Source organism: Haplochromis burtoni, unplaced genomic scaffold, assembly GCF_018398535.1.
Source record: "Haplochromis burtoni strain Fernald_Lab_line unplaced genomic scaffold, NCSU_Asbu1 Contig_108, whole genome shotgun sequence".
In the NCBI taxonomy this organism is placed as follows: domain Eukaryota; kingdom Metazoa; phylum Chordata; class Actinopteri; order Cichliformes; family Cichlidae; genus Haplochromis; species Haplochromis burtoni.
Window position 1 is genome coordinate 1,248,670 of NW_024582469.1, and position 24,205 is coordinate 1,272,874.

Consider the following 24,205-nt stretch of genomic DNA (forward strand, 5'->3'; position numbering starts at 1 on the left):
AGCATATTCATTTTTAATCTAACTCCACCATTAAAGCTCTAAGTGTAAGTGGTGTTTTTATCCTGTGTCGAGCTTCTTCTTGTACCTGAACCTGAACAAATTTAACGTGAAGTTGAAGCTAATAAATGAATAAAAAATAAATAAAATCCCTGCAATAAATAGAAACATTACAGTGTATACACTCACTGGATGTACTTCGTCTGCTGCACCAGACACTAGACTGGCTATTGTGTTATCATTATGAGGAAGATGAATGCTGTGGTAGCCTGTACCTGTCAGGTTTAGTCTCACAGAGGCATCATCAAAATGCAAACGCCGCTCATAACTGTGGCAGTCTGCATTGTAGTGATAGGTAATTACATTTCTGATAGGTTGATCACCTGTCATCGTGTGATGACGTCACTGTTTCTGACAATGACGCCCAGTGTGTATTCTTGACATTTAACAAATGTCTGGAACTTTTTTTCCCCCCTTCATAAAACAATTGCAGTGCCCTTTTGAAATCTTTTGTCATTCAGATCCTGTCTTCTTCTTCTTCTTCTTCTTCTTACCTACTTTTGCAGGCTTATTGCTGGATTCATTAGCAGTTTATCATCACAGCTAGGTTAGCAGATGTGTGTTAAAATAGCAGAAATGTGTATTTCATGACCCAAATGAGAGGCTATGCATGAGAGAACTACAGAAACGTGATCAAATATTGCTCAACAGGGCAACACAGTCATTCTCCTTCATTTAGGATTGCGTTTTTAACGTCATTGCTGTTTTCTCATTGGGACTGAACCCTCTCATACTTCATTCTAAAAGTAGTAACAATACTCCCCTTGTAAGGACTTTGAAGTAAATTAATCCTAATTACAGACTATGCTAAAAAGAAGGGTCATACAGTACAAGGCTAAGTGGCAATTGTCACCATCGGTCAGCTGTAGAAGACGTGTTTAATCAGCACCCTCAATTGCGACTTTCAATTTAAAACAGATTAAAAAAAGGAGCCCTGAAGAAGCAAAACCATGTGACAAATGTGCAGGTGATGCACAATAATATGCTAACTGGAACGCAGAAAAAGATTTGTATTTGTGCTTGTGGTCATTTTTGCAGTTTACTTCAAAGTCTGTTGTTTTAAATCCCCTTATAGTCTAATATTGAATTGGCAGCCATTTTTCACATTTTTAACAGAAGATCACTTTGCGGTGTAGCAACAATTCATCATGGTTGTGTTATTAACAAGTGTTGTGTTGTGTCTTTCTTTAAACTCTTTTTTTTTTTTTTTTAACTAAATATTGAAAAACAGAAACATGAAAATAGATCCTATTTCCTCTTCAGGGTACCTGTCTGCAGCTGCAGGTCTGAGGGCATGGGTGACAGAGGGCAGGGTGGGGGCTGGAAGGTTCCTACAGGCCTCCTCCAACTCTTTCAGAGAGGAGCTCCTATCTGTCCACCTTCCCACCTCTTCTCTGACCCCTTCAGCCTGGAAGCTTTACCTCCTCAGGAACTGGAAGACCCACAAATGAGTTCTAGACACAGAGAGACTTGCATTGACTACTTCTTAACTTGGAGAATTTCTCTTTTCACAAGGTGTTTTCAGTGATGGTCTCGTGCATTGTCGGGTTCTGAGATTCCCTCCTGTCAAAGTCTTGAAGGAATCCAATCCTACCCTGTGTTAAATGAGCAAGTGAAGGACAGGATTCAGTCCAGGCTCTGTTACTGGGTTAGGTGACAGGTAATGAGCCCCTTTTGCTTGGGAGGAGATTGGCGAGCCCACCCGCTGTCATCCAAGAGCTGTGATGGTCGTGGGCTGGTAGCTCAGCTCCTCTTGGGGCAGCTGTTTTTATTGAAGTCCGCTGGGACATGAAATGGCAAACTGTCCCTCATATTTCAAATAAATAAGAGAGGATAAAAAAGATTCCTGTGTCACATACAGAGAATAATTCTGGCTTTGATGGTTGCTAAATTGCCATTGGATTTATTGAAATAGTAAAACACAAACTATTTGGAGTATTTATTTTCCCTTTTCAAGGACTATTAAATCTCCACAAGTGACTACACGCCTTGTGCACTAGCATAATTGTTTGAATAAATCTTTTGTACAGTATGTTTAAAACAAAGAAGTAAAATCCACACTTGCTAGTAAATGTTAAAATGGACGAAGAGATGTAGGAGATTGTTGCTTCCTCAGGTATGGGCTCATTTGGTTGAGGGCATTGTGAAGGAGGCTGACAAGCTGGCTTGTTTGGTTCTTTCCCTACTGTTCCAGTTTCACAGTACTGTAAGAGCACATTTTGGGGCAGTGCAGATGAGCAAAGCTCACAGAAAGACGCAGCAAATGTGAGGATAAAGAATCGGAGGCTTCTATTCTATTTAAATGTCGTAAAAATGGAAGCAGTTTATCGGACACTACCGTATTTGCCCTAAATAGTCCATATATGAGGAGCGTTTTAAGGCAGTGTAGGCACACACTATTATATTCTGCAAATGCAAATGTGGAGCAACTTCTCACTGTTTTGGTAAAGTTGTCTTGTGTCCGTTTAAAATGTTGCAACACTGCCTCCAACATTTGATGATTTTGTGGCTGTATCTCTGAGGATGATCTGCTTTGTTTTACAGAGTATCTTATTGCTCACATCATTGTGCACAAATATCAACCATATCTCACCTTGTCAGCCAAACTGAGCAGCTTAAAAAGTTAAAAATGTTTATATATGAATATATATACATTACTATATATATATTTAAAATGTAATTTAAACATGGGGTATTGCTTTTTAATAGTGTGAATACAATGCGATCACCAGAACTGTTTGTTAACCTTTTTTGTGCAACAGTAAGCTTTCTGAATATTTCCATTGTTAAATGCAAAACTGGTGGAGCCCAAAACATAGTTACAAATTTAGTCAGACATTCATTACTTCAGAGATTGTTCAAATATGGACATTTCCTCTGTTGGACCTGATTATAATTGAGTATTTCCTGCAAATTTCTACATTATTTTATTGGTGCAATGATGGTTGTAGTGCTACGATCCTTTGGAGAGCATCCCGGTCTTCTTCAAACAATGTTTTGCACTTTTCATTTTCCTTTTGGTGTCGTCAATGTTTTTGTGTTACTGTCTAATTAGTGACAGCGACTTGATTGTTATGGTTAGAACTGCTTCTGTCTTGTTATGTCGTTGTATTTATTACTTTCAATTTTAGCCCAGTCACAAATTTAGTTTTAAAGAAAGCACAAGTACATTTTGGGGGAGTTTTTTGTCAGACTTATAGGTATGTATTCCGTGTTCCCCACACAGAATTGAATGTTTGTAATGCAATTGATTGGTTTTTCTTTATTTATTGGTCTGGACTTACTGTCCTTGATTTTAAGAGCAGCATCTTTATAGATATTTAATGTAAGTAATGACTAGATTTTTTTTTCTTTCTTCTGCACATCTAAATCTACATTCAAAATTCATTTGGTGCCACTTTTCTCTCTTTTAATTAGCGACATTTCAATATTTTAGGACTAATAGTAACTTTTTATTTTACTTCCTCCCATTTGGTTAATGACGTTACCAAATATACATTAAAAAATAATAACATTAAGATGTAAAACGACATGATACATCTTGATTATTACCCAAAAAGGAGCCGTGACACAAAATCAAGTCCATCATCAAGACTCAAGAACACAGACCTGCTGTATTAGGGTTATTTTATTTCTCCATTTAAAATTTTCACTCAGAAAAATCACTTTTGAGTCTCTTTATTGAAAGCTGCTTCAATTCATTCCTGCTTACTCAGCTTTAGGCTTATTATAAATCCTACTTTTATAAAAATGGAATCATTTTTTTTTACCAATATTCCAGAATACTAAAAATTTAACAAACTAGAATTATTTGTTTAAAGAAGCTTAAAAACCTTTCAAAAAAGGCTTAATGCCAAGTAATGAGTTATAGTTTTAGTGCAATAGTGAAGATCTGTTATTCTTCATCTTTTTAATACCTACAAACGACTGACATGTTTCACTTTAACTCATACTTTCAACTTGTGACCATCAATTAATGGGTTAAATTTGACCTGATTAATATTAATCACATGCATGGATTATGTTTTGTTGGGAGTAAGGGAGTATGGTGGGACCTAAGGCTTATGATATTTAAGGTAGATGAGACTGTGATCCCAGAAACCACAACTCTATATCGGTGATAATTAAGCTGCAATCCTTTAATCCAGTCAGGCTTTTGTTACTCTAACTGTTTCTAATTTAAACTTTGGATAAAAAAAAAAAGCCATTACGCGAAGCAAAACCTAATCTTTCACGAAATGGTCATTACAACTACATGCCTGGATGAAAGCGATATCAGCTCTAATAAGCGTGTGAAATCCACAGTGATTCCACACAGGAAGGGACATTTTCAGTTTTAAATCTGACTTATAACACCACCACATCTTGTTTCCTTTTTTTCTCTAACCTCTAGACCTCGTTTCTGAATGTAACTGTTCTTAACCTGAGACAAATGTGTTTGAAGTTATTTATTTGAATGTGAAGCCCTGGTTGGCATTTGTGTTGTTTATGCGTAAGTTCCTGTAAGTAGTTATTAGTGTTTGTTTATTTATTTCAGTATGTGAGAGGGTGAACTCTACTGCCCTGACTTTACTCAAACGTATTTAGATATGTAAAAAAATATTTTACTGTAAAATATTTAGTGTATTATTCATACTTATGGCATGTTATTCAGCAGTATGCAGCAGCATTTTATTTTCCATAACTGTGGACTAAATCTGACAATTTGAGACTTTATTTTACATTTTGGTGTATTCATTATATCCACGTGTATGCTGTCAAGCTATGTTTTGATTGTTAGCACTTTCCATAAGTGGTCCACTATACACTTTAACATCTGCTCTCTGTGTTATGCCATGACTGTCAAGTGAACATTTGTCTATTTACTTGAATTTACTTTAAATGGATGGTAATCGGTGGATTTTATTTTTTGTCATATGAATCACAATAAAAATGGGAAATACTTTGATCTCTTTCTTATGTCCAGAGGAGGGTGTATCCAGGATTTCTAGAAACTGTTATGCATTTTGAGATTGATAAGACCACGTGGCAATTTTCCACTCGATTGTAGTCCATCTTCAATGATCATGGATGGACACATGTCCGGATCTTATTTATTTTCTAATTTTCTCGTTGAATGGTAGAGATTTAGAGTTTCTAATCTGAGTTTGCAGAGGATGGTCCAAAAAACTGAAAATATCCAATGAGCAGCAGTTCTTTGAGCAGAAATGTGTTTTTGATGCCAAAGGTTAGAAAAAACGTGGCCGGACTGCTTGGAGTACCACTTATTGTAACTCTATGCAGAAGAGCATCTCTGAATGTTAGGGCAGCAGAAGACCACACTGGGTACTAGCTAACAACAGGAAACAGAGTACAGTTCACATAGGCTCAGTGAAAGTGAACAATAGAAGATTGAGAAAATGTTACCTGATGTACTAAGTCTTAATTTCTGCTGTGACATTCAGTTTAGAATTTGGAATAAACAACATGAAAGCATGGATCCATCCAATCTTATATCAGTGCTTCAGCCTGCTGGTGGTGATGTAATGATGTGAGTGATATTTCCTAATATTCCCTTAGTAGGAATAACCTACCTGAGCATTGTTGCTGACCACATCCATCTTTTTATGACCCCAGTGTGCCCATCTGTCCGCCTGTGTGATGCTATCGTGTCAATATGGACTAAGGTTTCCAGCACCTTGTTTAATCCATACCATGAAGAATTAAAGCAGATTTGATAGAAAACAGGGTCCAACCCAATAATGGCAAAGTGTACAAAATAAAATGGCCTGTGAGAGTTTAAAGCCAGCTTCTTTGTAACCTGTCAGAGATGTTTTGAGCATTTTATAATTAAGCAAACATGATGACTCACTTTGTTTTGGGGATGAAATGTTCTGTCTCACAATGTTCCAGCTACTAATCAAATCTCTGGTTGCTCTGTCAGAGCTTAATAAGCCACGTTCAGCCTGTCTTCTCCAGTAAAACAGTGGCCTCCGGAATCGGTGAAAATTTTAACAATCAATTTTGTTGAATCAGTGTTAGCTGCTCAGATGTGCCCTTCCTTCCAGAAACTGTTTAAAATATGACTCTGGTACACTCCACTAATTCCAGGTAATAAGGAGCACACAGTTTCAAATATCACCACCCGTACTGCACCCTCTGTTGATTTCCTTAATGCAAAATTATGTGGTCATCCAATTAAAGGTGAAAGTTTTAAACCCCGGTAATTCTGGAGCTTAATGATCCCAGTCTTTCAAGACTTCAAATAAAACTGTATGCAGTTCACAATTAAAAAGTTTCCTCCAGCCTTATTGTGAGCAACTTTGATAAAGGAGAGGGCTTCATGTGCAAAGTTAAGCAGATTTCCTATGGTAGTGTGGAATTATAATTAAAAGGAATCTCTTCTTTCAGTATCTTCTGATCAATATCGGTTTAAATGAAATTTAATTAACTATTAATGGCGCAGAAGAAGTTTTTTTTGTTCATGAAATTAAAGCTTTGGTTTTACACTTTTGGCAATATATGCCTTCTTGCAAGAGAAGATCAATAAGAGAAAGGCATGAAGACTGGAAACTGCATCCATGAACTTTAGTAATTAGCATTTTTCTTTTAATTAATTTATAAAATATGTAAAATTGAGAAGTTTGGGATAAAGCTGTAACCTTTTTTTTTTACTGCTACTAAGCAGGAAGGAGGCATATCGGTCTTTTTTCATATTTATTAGACAGGTGTTTAAGTGATATTGATCTTGTTTAAGCAAGAATAAAATTAACTCTTATTTTAAGTCCTTTTTTCAAGGGGTCATTTTAAATAAAATCATTAAAAACTCTTTAAAGTATGTTAAAGTTGCCGTATAATCATCTTTCCTCACTATAACGTTGCTGTGAGTTTGCATCTACCCCTGAACCCCAAATCTCCACCACCACCTCGTTAACTGTCCCTCGGTGTGACAGCTTTAGCCAAGCTTAAAATTAACTCTAGCAGTTTCATTTGGCTTGATTCTTCTGCTTTCTTTATGTTGTGGAGATGCTGTGCTTAGCTTGTAGGTGCATCTTCAAATGGGAACTGCTGCTCTTAAGACCTAACCAACGGTTACTAATCACCACAATGTCTTTTTCACTTGCTTTCAAGTCAAAAATTAAAACAACTGCAGCAACAACTGCACTTCTTTGAAATATTTGAGTCTGGTTTCCAAATCCAAATGCTCATAGTCTGTATACAGACCCAATGCTGCCAACCAAAGCATTAGCTCTTCGGCTAATAAAATGCTAGAACGTATCGAATAAGCTGTACCACACAGTGGGATGTATTGTTTTTTAGAAGTTCCAATAAAAACATTCCAAAAAGCACCAACCCCATAACATCAGGTAACAGGTATTCACTACAAGACAAGGCGGTAATTTTCATATCTCAAATTGGGAATTTAACATATCACTCTACAGGGGGTGAAGCTAGGCTGAAGTGCCTGTTGGCAAAAAGCAGAGGTTTTGACTTTACATGCACAGCTTCTACCTAATTTATTGAAAGATGCTGTTTTAGTGACTGTTCCGAATTTCGGTTATCCAAAAACCCTAAATGCTTCCAGGCCGGTTGCCCGTACAACAGCGGTGATGAAAATCCTTGTAAAATTAGTTAAGACAGAGCTTTTAAGGAAAACAGAGTATGTGCTTTAATCCCTATGCAGTTTTCTTAGAGACCAAAGAGAAGAGTAGACAACGCCACTGTGAGCTTATTGAACCTAATTCTCAAAAGTATTGTTGATTTTTATTTGGCCTTCAATACAATTAAATTCCATATTTTAATATGAAAATCTTGAGGATCTGAAACCTGTTTCATCAAGTCTGCTCCTTGAATGGCTCCAAGGAAACAAATATATGTCAAAGGTTTTCAAACCTGAGCACACTGGACCAACGGTGTGTTGCTGCCCGTCCTACTGGTACACTGCAGAAGGTGTATGGAACAATGAAGGAGGTGTAGTCCCTCCAAAGTCTTCACTTCACCAAAAATCAGCAGCTAGATAGTTAAATCTTGTTCACACTTAACTAATTTTGGAATGGAAAAAGCAGGCTAACATTAATCTGCTGAAATAGCCTTCCCAAAAACTCAACTCTATTGAAAATTTGCGGACTACGCTAAAAAGCCGTGTCCGTGACAGGAAACCAACCAATTTAAAAAGGAGGGTGTTGAAGTTGAACCTTGGCTCCTGTTTTTCCAGCCTTCAAGGTTACAGCTTGGGGTTTAGCAGCATATCATCAAGTTAGCGAAACCACATTTCAATGGCTGGAATTTTATTTGGATAAAGTCTGCTAAGCAACTTTACAAGGATAAAAAGGCAAGTGTGAACAATACACGACTTCATGTGTTAATGAAACATGTCAGGCAAATTCAAGATGAGTTGCGTCAGTAGTCGTAATACTGAATGAGTCACTCAGTTCCATACAGACACCAGTCGCTTAAAGGGCCATTAAAAAGTTCACGCACCTTTGCCTCTGCTATCAAAGTAGAAATATAAGTCCTCTCAGTTTAGGTCCAGTTTTCTAAAGGTGTTGCAGCTCTGAAATCAGGTGGAGAAGGTACAAAAAAGTGACATTTAATAAGTAATCCAAATAACCAATTAAACGCCAATGAATTTGTTCTGTTTTTGCTTCAAATATAGTTCCATCACTTCTCTGAATGTAAATAAAATAAAGTTCTACTGGCTGATATGTGAGGAATCTTCCATCACAGACAAGAGAGTAGCAAATCATGTAATTAGATTTCTTCCAATTGACCTGGAGCATCCCTGTTAGTTCCACAACTAATGAACAGAAATCATGTCTCAATGTTTCAGTGATCTTGGCAATATGGGACGAGCACAGTAGCGTAGCGTTCAGTCAGAGTTTGGTCATGGGTATGTGAAGGCTGTTCCACGGCCCCATCCATAACTCCTCCTCGTCCGACTGCGTTCTGTCACTCGGGCACTCCAGCGGCTCTCTGATGACGAGTCCGTCCGTGTCGTCGTTACTGCCGTCTACCTTGGACTCTCTCTCGCCTTCTTCCGACTCGTTTCTCTCCGCTGTGCTCTGGGACTGCTCCGTGCCTTCCTGTGCTGCTTTGAGCAGGTTCGATTTCGACGCCACGCTTTCAGGGCCTGCGTTGCTGGTGCTGGTTGACCCTGAAGAAACGCTGGATTGTCGCGTGTTGAACACATTCAGCGTTTTGCTGTCAGGATTGGAGAAAGAGGACGTGGTTGTCGTGGTGGCAACCGTTCCCGAGCTCTGGAAAGTGCGGAGTGTGTTGCACCCGCTGTCCAGCGTCGTTCTGAAGCTGTTCAGGGGAACTCTTTCTTCCAGTGTGGCAGCCATTTTGTCTAGTTTTTTAAAGTGCTTTGCCAGCCTTGAGCTGAAGATAGGAGAGGGGAGTTTGAGGTTGTTGTTCGTAGTAGTGGTTTGCGTGGGCCCTGTGGTGTTTACTGAGCGTCGGGTGCGGATGATGGAGCCATTCTGGGCCACGTAGATGCTCCCGTTAACGTTGACTTGGCTGTTGTGGGTGGAGGACAAGCGCCCACGTTGGGTTTCTGGCGCGCTTTCCTCACCCGTGGAGCTGGTCTCGTACTCTCGGTCAAACACCAACTTGACCCGACGTTTTCTGCTGCCCTGCTGAGAGAAACACATCAATAATGTGACTTTAAACTGCTGACCTTGGGAGTTTCATTGAGGCAAGAGAAATGAATCGTAAAAGTGATGATACAAAGCACAAAAAGTGAACATCTGCTGTCTGCCTCAAAGTGCTTTTTCGATAATGCCTCAAAACTCCTTCGGTGAACTGTACTGAGTAGTTACCCTGATGATGTATTGTGGTGTGCACTGGGGAACTTCACACAGTTCACACATCTACTCACAAAAGGCCATCGAAAGTTTAAAACTGAAATTAAAGGCATTTTGGAGAATAATGCACTCCTTCTTCCTTCTCTCACTAGCAGCGAGTGCCTCTGTGGTGTCGACATTGAACACATTTGCCTTACATGCAAAAAGTCTCTGGTTTGAGATCAGGAGGAGATACGAACCGAGCCTCAGGGGGTGTCAAAAGCTAGTGTACTTCCTCTGCCAGTCCCCAAGCCTGGATAAATAGGAAGGCTTTCTCAGGAAGAACTGTACCAAATCAAGTCTGTTTACCCATCTGCTGTAGCAAACCCTTGGGAAATAAGTACTTTTAGTTGCACCAGCAGCTTTGCAAGGATGTGTAAAAAGTTGACAGGGTGATGGCGTATCTCCATGATCTAATCTTTTTCAAAAATAAAGACTGACTATGTTTGACCCACATAAGTATTCTTGATTTATGATTTTAAGCTTCATTTCCAAGGTTTGGTTTGATTTAGGCGTACAAACTAGGATTAAAGCCTTTCACGACATTAAACAGCTCCCTTTGCTAGCATCAGAGACTTACCGGTGATGATATTAGCATCCATTTAACAAACAGTTATTCCCACAACTAACAGAGGTGTTACTACAAGTTGTAACAACCACTTGGGTCTCATTCCCAAGGTGTCAAAGCTGCTGGTGTCTTGTAGAGAAGCACAAGGTATCCAATGGCATCCCTGCTGTGATGCATTCGGTGGCAATACTGGGGCAAAACCGAGAGAGGTCCCACACCCAACTCATTATGTACAGTATGGGCTCTTGTAAAGGACGGCCTTGTTTTAACTTGAATAGTTTACGATGTCTGAAAATAAGCAGGAGGTAAAAGCAACAGCAAGAACTATTCGGCGAGTGAAAATCAAGCAAAACAAAAAGTGCAAAGTACAAAGCTTCCAAACAGGACATGGCCCGCTGGCTGACAGAGACACTGTGATTTATTTATGTGTTGCTTTTTAAAAGAGGACAGTTATCTCTCAGCATCCAGTGCTACCGCTGCCAGTGCATCAAGGCAGCTACACCAAAGGACACCTTGTGTGTTTCTCTGTGACAGAAGCGGTATCTGACAGAACAGCATTGTGTGATGGGCTAGGAAGACGATGTGTTACAATATCAGCACAGTGGCTTTCTGGGTTAATACAGTCTTTTAGGAAGACATCCTAAAAAATGCTGGGTAAAATCTATAACTAATAATAAATGATTTGACTAACTGTGAACATTGATAGTATTTATGTTTAGGTTACATTGCATTCAGAGTTCTCTCATAGTCGGAAATGGCCAAAGGACGAATTTCACAACCCTGATTCCAAAAAAGTTGTTACACTGTATAAAATGTAAATCAAAACAGAATGCAGTGATATCCAAATCTCATAAACCCATGTTTTATTCATAATAGAACACAGAAAATAAATGGGATTTAAAAACAACAACAACTGTTTAAACTGAGACATAAATTAGCTCGCTTTGAATTTGATGGGAGCAACTCAAAAAAGTTGGAACGACAGCAACAAAAGCCTGGAAATGTAAGTGATTCAAAAAAGGAACAGCTAGATGAAAAGCTTGTAACTGATTAGATTAAGTGGGACTGGATGGCCACATCATTGGGACTAAAGAGGACTATCACCATCTGGTTTGATATCAGTGCTCAGTTCAAAAACCTGCATCCTTGCGTCAATGCGTTAGCGTGGTTAGCTTGTTATCGCATTAGCGCCGAGCAGCCCCATGCACGGGGCGATCTGCGTTAACTCGCCAACGGAGATTTGCCACGTTAATGCGGTTATGGCGTTAACGTGGTTTTAACGAGATTAACGCTGACAGCACTAGTAAAGACTCAAAATATCAGAAATAAACAATCACAATAACCCATGAACACACACTAGGTGACAATAGGAAGGAAAATCTGAGATGGTGTTGTTTTTTAAGGGAAGGCCTTACATATTTCAGCAAGACAATGCTAAACCACATAGTGCATCTATTACAAGAATATGGGTTTGTAAGAGTTGAGGTGCTGAACTTGCCTCCCTGCAATCCAGAGTTTTCCCCAACCGGGAAACATTTGGCACATAAAGGAAAACTATGACAAATAAGACCCTGGACTGTTGGGGAGCTAGCTTCACTTACCAGACAAGAAATGTCCAGAAACTGCTCTCCTCTGACTAAAAAAAGGGGTTAAAGTTGGGACTGTTGCTGCCATCAACTTTAAATTCTTCACACAACAGCCCAACATTTATGGAACTGGGGTTGTATTTCAGTTGATATATGTATTTATATGGAAATAAGGCTATCTACACACCAGACTGAAGACATGCCAAACCTTCTCTGGTCAGAAGACCCAACATTTCCATGTCATTTGTAAAGATTTTGATTTAATTGCTGTTAAAATAAACGTTTTTTCATTTTAAAGTGAGAAAATGAGCAACAATGAAAAAAACACTTTGACTCACTGCAAATACAAAGACATGTCAGCAGTGTGACTCAACAAACCGGCCTTTGGATCATCTAATGATGAGGTTTTTTGTGCTTTTTTAAATGAAAAAAACTGAAATGGGGAAATGATTTTGGAAATATAGCACATGTTGGTCTTGGATGTAATCTTTTAGAACACAAACTAAATTATTTAAGTATAATATAGTAGGTCAGGGTCACCACTGCTACATGTTCACACACACATACACACCATGTAACCCTTAAAGATTTAAAGAACCTTCATTGTATAGAAGAAAGTACATGTTCTCCATAACAAAGAAAGCATCTTTTCTTCCTGCTGGTAAACGCTGCTGGAAGAGCTGACTGCTAGCAGAAGAATGAGCAAAGAAAGAGAAATGACTAATGAAAAAAAGCTTGAGTAAACCTTAAGTGCAACAAAGAGAGGTCAGTAAATAATCTCTGAGCCGTAGCAGCATAAGAGAAACAATCAGCTGGAAGTGGGAGCTTTCACAATCGGAAAACGAGACAAGTCGGCTCAGGGGGGAAAAAAACTGTAGATGTAAAGCAGAAAAGCACTTCACGAAGACGAGAGAAAGGCTGACTGGGGAAAAAAGGGGGATTAAAGTTACAAGCCAAAGAAAGAAAGAAGAAGAGAGACAGTCAGAGAGGGCAGCAGAGGACACGCCGACACTTTAAATTACAGTGGATGTAAATCATGCCAAACAAGAAAACACAAAAAAGAGAGAGATTAAAGTTATAAATTCCACTCAGGTAATGACTTCACTCTCAATCCAAGCATTTTCACCCCAGACCTTACTGAGTGGCAAAGAATTTAATCTCGGCTCAGCTGACTCCCAAATCCCCCTCTTCTTCATCTTTGGGATCTTCGCCTTCTTCCCCATCGTGGTCGCTGCTTTTCTCCTCCTCCTCGTCCTCTTCGCTGTCCTCCATGATTGGTGACAAGTCGTCCGAGCTGTCCGTCGGGCCTGAGCTGATGTCCGACTGGGTGTGACTGGAAGCTTGCCTGCTCGTTGACGGCTTTCCCAATCCAGCACTTTTTACCTCTTCTTCTTCAGATTCCTCGCTCTCTTCTTCACTCTCTGGCTCTTTTGCTTCACGTGAAGGCCGTCTGGAAGTTTTGGGCCTGGAACTAGAAACGGTTGAACGCGAATGTCTAGAACTTTCCGAGTCCCTGCTGCTCTTTCTAGCAGTCTCTTTGCCGCTCCTGTCTCGCCGTCTGCTGCTGCGTTCCCTTCTAAAGCTCCCTCTACTGCTTCTGCTTTTATGACTCCTGCTGTTGCTGCTCACAGAACTATCACTAACGTGTCTTTTTGCCGGTTTTCTGCTCATTTTTTTCCTCTCATCTTCCGTCTCAGACTCAGACCACTCTCCCAGCTCATCTTGGCATTCCTCTTCCTTTGCGTTTCCTGAGTCGGACTCAGTTTTTTCTGTTTCTGTGTCATACTCGGCCTCGTCTGTTTCTGCCGGGACATGTAACATGTGGCTGCTTGCGTCTGAGAAACTGAATTCCGACAGAGACTCTTTGCTGCCACTTCCTGTTTCCGAATCACTTTGAACACCGCCGCGAAATCTTTGTTCTTTTCTCCACCATCCCTCAATGGAGCTGTTCGGCTCTCCGAACTCCCACCTCCTCCCCTCCTCTCCTGTGGCTCCCTTAGACACTAAAGCAGAAACGCTCATATCTCCCATGGAGCCATACATCTTCTCTGTGTCCCAGCTTTCGCCATTGCTCCACTGTCCACCTCCCACCCTGGCTGGTCCCTGGAGCCTTCTGGCTAGGGAGATAAGACTGAGGGCCCCGCTCAGCTTTTGTTCCATTGCTGGGGGTTTGCTTGCTTCAGTGGACATCTGGAAATAACTCCCATCTATGACCATGCTGCCATCCCGGCTGAAAGACTGGCCAGAGGACAACAGTCCAGGGAGCCGTCCCCTGTGCTCTGGCCTGATGCCTCCTCCTCCTCCAACTGCATTGTTTGAGCCGCCACCTCTGTTGTTTCTCCCCCATGTTTCTACTTCTTCTCTTCCTCCCCTCTCCCTCCTTATTTCTACTGCTTCATCTCTGCCTACCCTTTTATTTTCCCTCTTCCCTGCTCCCCCATTCTCAAACCCAATTCTCACTCCTCCCACTTTTCCCTCCACTTTTTCTCTTCCTCGGCCTCCCTCCTCTATCGGTCCAATTCTGGCTTTGTTCCACGGAGGGTGAATGGCAGGAGGCTGTCCAGACTTTTTCCCCGCAGAGGACAGCGTCGTACTCACTCGCATCAAAGCCTGCAACCTGGTAGCCACGCTCGAGCTCTTAGGTTTAGTGTTAGCAGTTGTACTGCCTTCTTGTTTTTTGTCATCCTCAGTTCTCACGTGTCCGTGGGTCTTTCTCAGGGCTGGAATAGTTTGAGCCTGAAGGTGGGAAGGGTGCGGAGCTAATTTGTCTCCTTGAACTTTTCTCCTCACCTGGTGCAATGATGACATTAGTCCAAAAACAAGTTAGATAACACTAACATTTGACCATAAAGAGCAACCACTACATATTAACTTTACAGCATGCTTTCAATATGAATAGTCACATTCCATTATGTAGTACATTGTAACAAAAATAAAAAAGGATGTACTGCAACCTTAAAAGGATAGCTGAACATTTAGGATTAACAGACAGATCCCAAATAGCATCCACATACAGGCCTAATCTGCGTTACTTTTAGCGCTCGCAAATATGGGCCAAACACACATTGCCATCTGAGATGAGAAGAGCCTGATTTAGGGTTTCTTTTTAGGATAATGCTGTACAGTGTTTGTCTTTCTAGCTAATTCCTCCCGTTTCAATCTTTCTGCTTTCAGTCACTGTAAATCTTGAGCCACCCTTCATTTCTGATGCGCTGATTTATTGCATGTGCAAACATATGCAGGAATACTAATGATCTTAAGAGTCATTATGTGGTATGAACACCTTTATTCTTCAGCCTGAACTTTCTTAGGCAAGCTTTATTATAACTTATTTCTTCAGGAATAGTTCTCCAGGCTGTGTTGGGGATATTTCAAAGCTCTTCTTTGGATGTTGGCTGCCCTTTGTTCTGTTCTCTGTCACGATGATCCCACACAGATTCTGTAATGTTAGGGTCCAGGCTCTAGGGAGGCCAGTCCATGACTTTTATTGCACTGTCTGCACTACAGAAAATTGAAGTTACTGCCAATCAGAAATCCTTCCAAATGGTATTTCAATAGTGGATCTAAATCTGACTTTTCTGACTTTCTGTTTTGACAAGATCTCCAACACCAGCGGTCCCCAGCCTTTTTTTGTGCCACGGACCGGTTTAATGTCAGACAATATTTTCACGGACCGGCTTTTAAGGTGTGGCGGATAAATACACCCAAATAAAAAATATAACCAAGAGAAAAACTGTGGTATATTGTAAATATAATACTAAACGCAAATTCACCGTGTAATTGTGTAACTTTATTAGCAGTGTCCTCCTGAAATGCGCCACATCTCCCCCTTAATGCTCTCTGGTTGCTATGGTAACACAAATATTTCTTTCAAAATAAGACACACAACTACAACGCGGGAAAAGACCCAGGGAAACCGAGTTAACAATAAAACCCCTGAAAACCATAAATTTCACACCCGAGCTTCGACTCTCATGGCCTGGTACCAAACGACTCACGGACCCGTAACGGTCCCCGGCCCGGGGGTTGGGGACCACTGCCCAACAACACTAGCTGAAATGCACCCACAAACCATGACAGAGCCTCCACGGTGTTTTACAGATGACTGTAGATGCTCGCTGTTGTAGCTTTCTCCTCTCCTCCCTGGCTCCCTCTTCTATCATCTAATTTTATCTATTCTATTCAATCTAGTTCTTGGAAAATTTACTTCAAGCTTTTCTCCGAATTTTCTTACATAATAATGGCTTCTTGACAGGCACTGTTCCCTTGAGACATTTTAGCTCTTTGGGAATCACACTGTTGGTGCAAAATGACTAGTTTATGCCTACAAAACTGGGTAATTTGGGCATTTTTGGCAGAGGAAACCAAAGAAAAGGGAATAAATTATGTGATTGTGCAACAGACTGATAGTAACAAAGAAGCGAAATATGCTATTTAAAACGAGCTTGTTGCTAAGTTCTGTGTGGACACTACACCAGTTCATCCCTTGAGTTAGGTGTATTATTTATGCTCGAATGATTTATAGGTCGGTGTTAACAAACTCTTACTCTGAAAATCATCAGATACAAACACTGGAATGAACATGAGTAAAAAAGCAGCCAATGTCCAAAAAAGATCTAAGTATTGCAGTACTGCACTTTAGCACACCTAGTGCATAGCATTTCTCAAAGTGTTGAACTATTCCTTTAACCAATTCTCTACAGTTACACCAACTAACTGTGTAACTGTAGGTTCATTATTCTTTGAGAATATCATGAAAATATTACGGACTCTGTTACCAGCCTGTATAATCTGCTCTCCAGCGTTTCCCTTTGTATTCTGTTTTCCTGCATTTACCTCTCCATCAGACTCCTGTGGGCTGTAGTAGTAGCTGCCGTCATCGTCAACAACGACTTCTCCATATTCATCATAGAGGCCAGAGGGCGAGATCAGCTTCCTGCGGCTGCCGTACTGAGGAAGGTCGTACCTGGATAAAAAAATCATAGGGGGGGGGGGGAAATACCAGGATGTTACACGTAAGCTACAATCAATAAGCACATATGCAGAGTAAATTGAGCCTATACTGAGTTTTAAGTTATTATTTGGAGGCTTCTTTTTTATTGTTGGCTATATTAATAAGCAAACAGAATCCACTGTGCAGTTTCAGCCAATCAGAAGTAAAGATAGGAGAGAAAGCTGCTTACAGACAAAACTGATGAACTTGGCTAGTGCTTATTCGCAGACACTTATAGCGATAACACATAGGGCCACACTGTGGTTCATACCAATGATAAGCGGCGTCTAATGACTTTCCTAGGCAAAGCTGCCTTAATCACAAAAGGAGCATTTTGTTGCCAGGAGACATTTTGTTAGCAGAAAACACTGCAATCGATTTTCCCCCTTTTGTCTCTCTTTGTTGCCTGTTGCCGGGAGCGCTGCCTGACTCCATCGACCGAAAAAAACGTGTTGTGTATCACTACTTAGGCTCCGTGCCCTGCAGCAAGCAACTCAGGGAGCCAGTGGGTCAAAAAGCACATCTTTTCAAATGCCATTCTGAAACCAATATGTCCCAGTGTGATTAAAGTAACAAATGTGCTCCAAGTCCTTTGGCTTCATTTAGAGAGCTGTGCAGAAATGTTGCCCTGTGTAATCATTCTGCTTACAGTCAACCGGTGAGAAGTCGCCCTCCCATTACATTAAGTAGCAAAGTAATAAACAAATGGAAAAGGCACGTGGATGACAGATGGGTGAGGGGGAGAGAAGAAGGAGGTAGAGGTGTTTTAAGAGATAAAAGGGAAAGAAGAAAGAATGAGTGAAAAATGGAGGGGGACAGAGGAGAAAGGTTGGGTAATACATAGACTAACAGTATGGCCCCTGAACGCTAAGGTAGTGTATCTTAACTGTTCTCTTTCTCTCAATGATAGGATTTTAATTATTAAACTGCAGACTCAAACAGAAGTGTTCACACAAACATATTACTCAAAGGTAAGTCTCCTTCTTTCATCTGAGGAGTCTTTCCCCCTACTTTCCCCTCTGTCTTTAACTCTTGTCTTCCCTTCAATCGTTTCACCCTTTATCACTCATCCCCCTGCCTCCTGTGGCCACTAGGGGGCAGTAGTCACATGAGTCAGAGAAATGTCTTCTGCAGCATCAAGATACCAACATCAGTCACTGCCAGCGCTTCATAGTATTTTTGTAGCTATGTGTCAGAACCTAAATGAACCAAACTGGGTCACTGGTGGATCTCCAAATGGTAAATGATGAGTCAGTGTGTGATCTCATTTGTACACAGGTAGTACTGCAGGCTGTACGTGTTCACTAACTGAAAAAAAAATGATAGTTGTCATCATATTTTGGACATGTTTGTTGAAATTTGTTGAGATCGATATTGATATGGAGGACTCAGTTTCTTAATAGGCAGTTAAAATGTATTTGGAACTGGGCTCTCCCTTACTAAAGGATTATGAAATCAATTTTTAATGCACAGAAGTGTTGGTTCTTCACTTAGTCCACACATCCATGTAGTTGTAAGATGCTCCCGACCTTCTTACAACCACATGAACCTAAAGCCTGCCAGACAATAGCAAGACATGGCGTAGCCAATCACCACCTTTACAATGTGAAAAAGAATGATGTTAAAGGTTTGGTCTGAGTGGTAGTTGCAGAGATGTCCGTGGATTCTCGACCTTGGGTAGTCATTGACTGCAAAGAATTTTTAAATTAATAAAAAAAAAATCCTTCATTTAAAACGATGTAATTTCAACCCAGAACTTACAAAAATGGCTTTAATTCTTAAGCAGTTAATTAAATACTTTCGATAGACCCGTTGAATTAAAGCTGAAAGTCTGCACTTTAATCACAACCTGATTACTTGATTTAACTTTAACCGATTGCCTGTATAGTATGGAGACTTAAACCTGTTCATGTAACTGTCAGTGGGACTCTAAATGCTATAGTGTTAGAACGTAGGATGCTATAAACAAGTGTATAAAAGCTTTCCATGTACTTTACACTTGTGTTATGTTGCATATTTGATTTTTTCCAGGCTTGGTTCAAACTTGAAGGTATGTCAGAACTCTGCGAAGAGCATTAAAGAATTTAAAGGGTGATTTTTCTGCCATTGTATCTTCCCCTGACGAGGTCCATTTACTCTGACAGCATGGAAACATTATTGGGCTTGCTGCTTCTTTAGATTGGATGTAGAGATGGAAAGAAAACAGTTCCTACAATAAAGTAAATGGATCATGATTTAAAAATACAGAACGTTTCCACCGGGTAATTCACACCTCAACCACTCTAGGTGGACAGACTAGATCACAATGTGAATATGATTTTAGGGTTGAGCTGTCACTTTGATACAACGTGCATCTAAAATAAGCTGGACATGACTTCAGCTAATCCATTTGTATTTTCTGCTCTCATTCAGCTAATCTTTCCACATTTTCTATTGTCCTCACATTTCTTTTTATGTGGGTGCCCTAACCGAGCTCCTATCAGCTCCACGGCAGTCACACTGCTCAACACCCACACCAATAACAGTTTTGGAAAAGCGAGATTTAATCCCTTATTGCTCTGTAGCATTTATGGATTGAGTATTTCACTCTTGACTAGAGGGCAACATGAATTTGGCTCAGTTTGTTGTTTTTGTTGTTTTCCTTTTTTTTTTTTTTTTTTTAAAACAGCATCAAAACATTAGACCTGTGCAACAAATGGTTCCAGTTTATATTCTGCATCTGTGTAAATCCAATCAGAATCATGCCAGCAGCAGATGGCTACATTCCCACATGCAGAGAAAATCCCATTTTGGCCTGATATTTTCAAGAAAGTTCAAAGCAAAGGTCAAAAGGTTGCCAACCATGCTTTTGGAAGTGTATATTGTAAAAAATTAAAATAAAAAAGGATTTTGTGGAAAAACAAAAATCAGGAATGAGAAATGTTATCCAAAGCCTGAGAACTGGTTCGGTATTTGCTGGCGCGGACTGTTTACGCCTGTTTTTTGCAAGTGAATGAAACAAAGTGATTAGATCTCAGTCCCACAGGGTCACAAAGTCTGATTTTCTGATCCAGTGTGCGTACAGAGTCAGACACGAGTTTGTGGATGTTGCTCTAAGCCACCAGCATCTGGCCTATTGTCTGCTTCCACGGCTGGCTGCCTGATTAGCTGCTACAGTATTGCAAAGCTAGGCAGAGAGAATTAGCTGTATGTGTGTACGCGTATGCTATGCACGTGTGTGCAAGAACGAGCAAGAGAGCATCTGAGTGATTGTAAGTGCGAGTGAATGAAGATGCTTGCCGTAAGAGAATTTGTGTGTGTGTGTTCTTCCACTGTGCGTTTATGAGTGTGCGTAGGTGGGTGTAGAAAATCAAGTTCTCTGGAGTCTGCAGCTAAAATTATAAAAATTACACAATGCATCACAGATGGCAAGCTCTGTGTGTGAATAACACACACACACACACACACACACACACACACACACACACACACACACACACACACACACACACACACACACTAAAGTGTGCGTTTTTTATATACTGTGTTCTTTTTACCTTCAAGGAACCCAAAACACACACTGAACAAAATCACTTTTCTGAAATCTCCTGGCTTCCTGTAGTTTGAAGAATACAGGAGCGGCGTAGTATGAGGCAGGTCGCCGGTGTCAACATTTCACAGTAGCCAACACACTGTGTGACTGATGCAATCAGCTTGATGTCAAAGCCGCTGCCACGTGGCTGACATGACACTCAGCTGGATAAAGCGAACACAGTGAGGTCCAGACTCACGCAGGAGGAAATATGTTGTAAGGGACCCTTCCTATCAGTGCTAGCGGTCAAAGGTTGGAGATGGAACATAGCAGAGTTGCCCGCATTCATTTCCTGGAGACTTTTTTTTCTCCGCTGTGTATCACTGTTGGTAAATGCTGCATTGCTCTGTAACACCACAAACAGTAAAGTGCCAGGTAAAGATAAGAGCTGAAAGAAATCCGCTGCTACAGTTCTGTTCACGCTGCTATGAATGACTGCTGTTAAAACATGAGACCTACTGAATGTTTCTTTAATGAATTAAATGATGTATTTGCAAGTTCAACATTGAAACTGGCCACGTGGTTACAATCATGATCATGGAAATAACACCGAGAATTTTATCTGTATAAGCTCATTTTAAAGGTCGTTGCATTATGTTCGATTATTTCTGATTATATATCAACACAAACCTTTTGTGAGAAACGTGAACTCTTCAATAACTCCTTTTTGTTCGTTATTACGCCGTGCTACTTTGTGGGTCTTGTTACCGTTAATTTTTAGAGCACCAATTTGTGTTAATTCTGCAGTTAGTGAATTAACCTAGATATGCAGCTTTTAGAGGGTTTGTGGCAATTGCTGTTTGTAACCATGTAAAATACATCTAAGCAGTTATGTAACATTAAAAAAAGAAGAAGGTTAGACCAATATACAGTACTTAAAAAATGTATTACACCTGTCATAAAAACAAAAAAAAGAAAGCATTTCATATCTTTCAAAAAACATATTTAAATCAAAAAATTATTGAATTCATGGAACTAAAATGTTTTTTACGCCCCAATTTGAACCGACACACGGGACTTTCAAGCATTAAAACTAATTTTAATTAAACAACTGTAATTTAAAAAAAATAGTGCTTAACTATTATTTTTGCTTTTTTTGTAAAAGAGCAACTTTGAATATTCATGTATAAAAACAATACTTAATTTTGCATTAAAAATATGTTAATTAAAAAGCTTGAGGATTCTCTTGAATTCATCATTACAGACACATAAAATGTATTTAATCAATGCTTAGGAAGATGTGGCATAAACCTTATGTTGGATGATGGTCTAAAAGATTTGCACTCTACAGCATAGATAGCCACTATTAATTCATAAGATTGTGCCAGTAGAGTGCGAACTGGGTTGTTCGTTCCAGAGACAATAAACCACTGCTGCAAACACATTGAAAGCAAAATACATTCTTTTTTTGTAATATAATCTGTGACGCTAACACAAAGCTAGCAGCCAGACACCCCCAGACTCACAATGATGCATAAGCTGATTTTAACCCAAGCCCAACCAAAGAGCCAAAGCTTGATTTTCAACGGGTGAGAGAGGCAGAGATGAACATGACTGTAATGTCTCGTCACACTCCACACAGCAGAATCAGAGTAAGCACAATATTTTTCTGCGACGTTATCTGAAGGCTGTTTTTCATCACCTCTGATATCAGATTTGTGGTAAAATTTAAATGGACTACTACTAAAAAAGATCTTCCATGTGTCTAATTAGATACAGAAATTATATAAGAAAATATATAAGATTAAAAACTAACTTCCTATAGTAAATACGTAAAATAAGTAATTTCTTTAAAACAAGTAAAAAGTAATGTGTAATAGATTCCTTTTATGAGTAACAACACTGCTTGATGACTGGTTGAGACATTTTGACACAACTGTCCAAAAATTCTAGGAATTAGTTTTTTTTTTTTAATTAATTTAAATTAATTTTGAGTAAGGTCAAGTTAATAATTTAAAATTTATTAAAAAACTGGCTTATATCCACCAAGATCTTCAAGGTCAACTTAATCAGTTAGTCTAAAACTGAAAAGTTAGAAATTTAAAACTTAGAAATTGTCATTCTTACAAGTGTGGCGTGTTAACACATAGAAAGTACTGTATAAAGATTTAAAACATCATGTAACATCTGACCTCTGACCTCTCCTTCTAGGTCAAAACATTGATCTGAAGGTCAGTTATAATAATGCTATTTAGAGCTATTTAAAACTATGTTTCTTACTGTCATTGTTTGTATTGACCATACATATGAGTTATAAGGATTCTTAACAACACATTACTTTGGACGCGCACTCTTCTTCATTTAAATATTGTTAAGAGTAAGAGAACGAGCTGCCTAGGATATACTTAAGTATAATATTATAAGTTATTCACGTCCAGTTATTTGCAAATCAATACCTATTATCAATTACCCACTGCTACATAATGTTTGTGTAATCAAAGTAACGATCTGCCATGCTACTCTCATCTGATTTTTGTGCGTAAAGACACGTAACCTTGATCATTAAAGCATAAAAAAGCACTGACCCAAAGGGATGAGCCAGTGTTATGTTTTATACATAACAGACAACTTACCAAAGAACTGATTTTAAATCTTTAGGTTTGTAATTAGTAACAAAAACACACCGTTTGTTCAAATTTTTGCACCGACAATGTGTTTCCCGAAGAGCTATTATTTGAAAACGTGGCATATTTTGGCAGTGTGCAGTGAATCCTTAAAAATTTTATGAAGTTCTGTCCTTAAAATGAAAAAACTAGCACAGGACCTAAAAAATGCAACTGGCCCTTCAGTGAATCCGTCTACTATTCACTGAAGCCTCATCAGAAATGGTCTCAGTGGAAGGTTGGCAGTCAAGAAGCCATTCTTAAGGAAGGGAAAGAACCAAATTACACAACAACTGGACTCAAAATCAGTGGCAACAGGTCTGATAAAGAGATGAATCCAAATTTCTGGTTCAGTTCATCATCAACATGGAGACTCTGTTATAGTATAGAGCTGCATTTTGGCTGGTGGTGGGGATGTTTTCAAAACTGATAGAATTATAAATGCAGAAAATATCGTCAGATTTGGAGCCACCATCTGGAAAGCACTTGATTTTCCCAGCAAAATATAAAAATAAGAGATAGTTTAAGTCTTTCACACACAAACCTTTACTGTGTAACTAACTTGATTGATTTGTTTTTTGTTGCTCTTTCCTCTTATCTTGTTCTGCATTTGTTTACTTGTGATTCCATTTATTTTACCCTCATTCACTAATATCAGCTATTGAAAGCGAAGTCGTACAGCACCACCCTAAAACATGCAACATGCACACACATATTTGAATATTTATGTATTTTTTCCCCCTGTTATTGTTCAATGTCTTTTGTACGTCCTGTCTATTGTTGAAAAATAAAGTATGGAAAAGAAAGATTAGCTCTAAATAGCTTTTCTTTTGCTAACTGCATTATTTTAAATTTGATATTCTCAGGTTCATTGTTCCTGAATTTAGAGCTAATATGAACGTTTTCAAAGCCTGACAAAATTTACATGTAAAGAAAACACCAAAACGATAAAGGACGCGTGCAAAAACAAGCTGGGTATAACAAAGAAGTACAATTTGATGTG

General features: G+C 39.4%; 2 protein-coding genes across 9 annotated transcripts in view; one reads left to right on the top strand and one right to left on the bottom strand.

The window, feature by feature from the left end:
- plce1 (phospholipase C, epsilon 1) overlaps positions 1 to 3,610 on the top strand; it is a 76,666-nt gene extending 73,056 nt beyond the window's left edge. For all 6 annotated transcript variants that reach the window (XM_042223306.1, XM_042223308.1, XM_005928141.3 and 3 more), the window contains one exon: positions 1,321 to 3,610. The gene's annotated coding sequence lies outside the window, so the exon portion shown is untranslated. The remainder of the gene's footprint in view (positions 1 to 1,320) is intronic.
- Positions 2,027 to 24,205, bottom strand: part of LOC102303649 (protocadherin-15) — a 243,512-nt gene continuing 221,333 nt past the window's right edge. The window contains exons 39-40 of one of the 3 annotated variants that reach the window (XM_005928144.2): positions 16,872 to 17,001; positions 2,027 to 9,671 (exon numbers count right to left, since the gene is read on the bottom strand). In XM_005928144.2, coding sequence (XP_005928206.1) covers positions 8,910 to 9,671; positions 16,872 to 17,001 — 892 coding nt within the window. In that variant the 3' untranslated portion in view covers positions 2,027 to 8,909. The other 2 variants (XM_005928143.2, XM_042223310.1) reach the window with 2 other exon arrangements.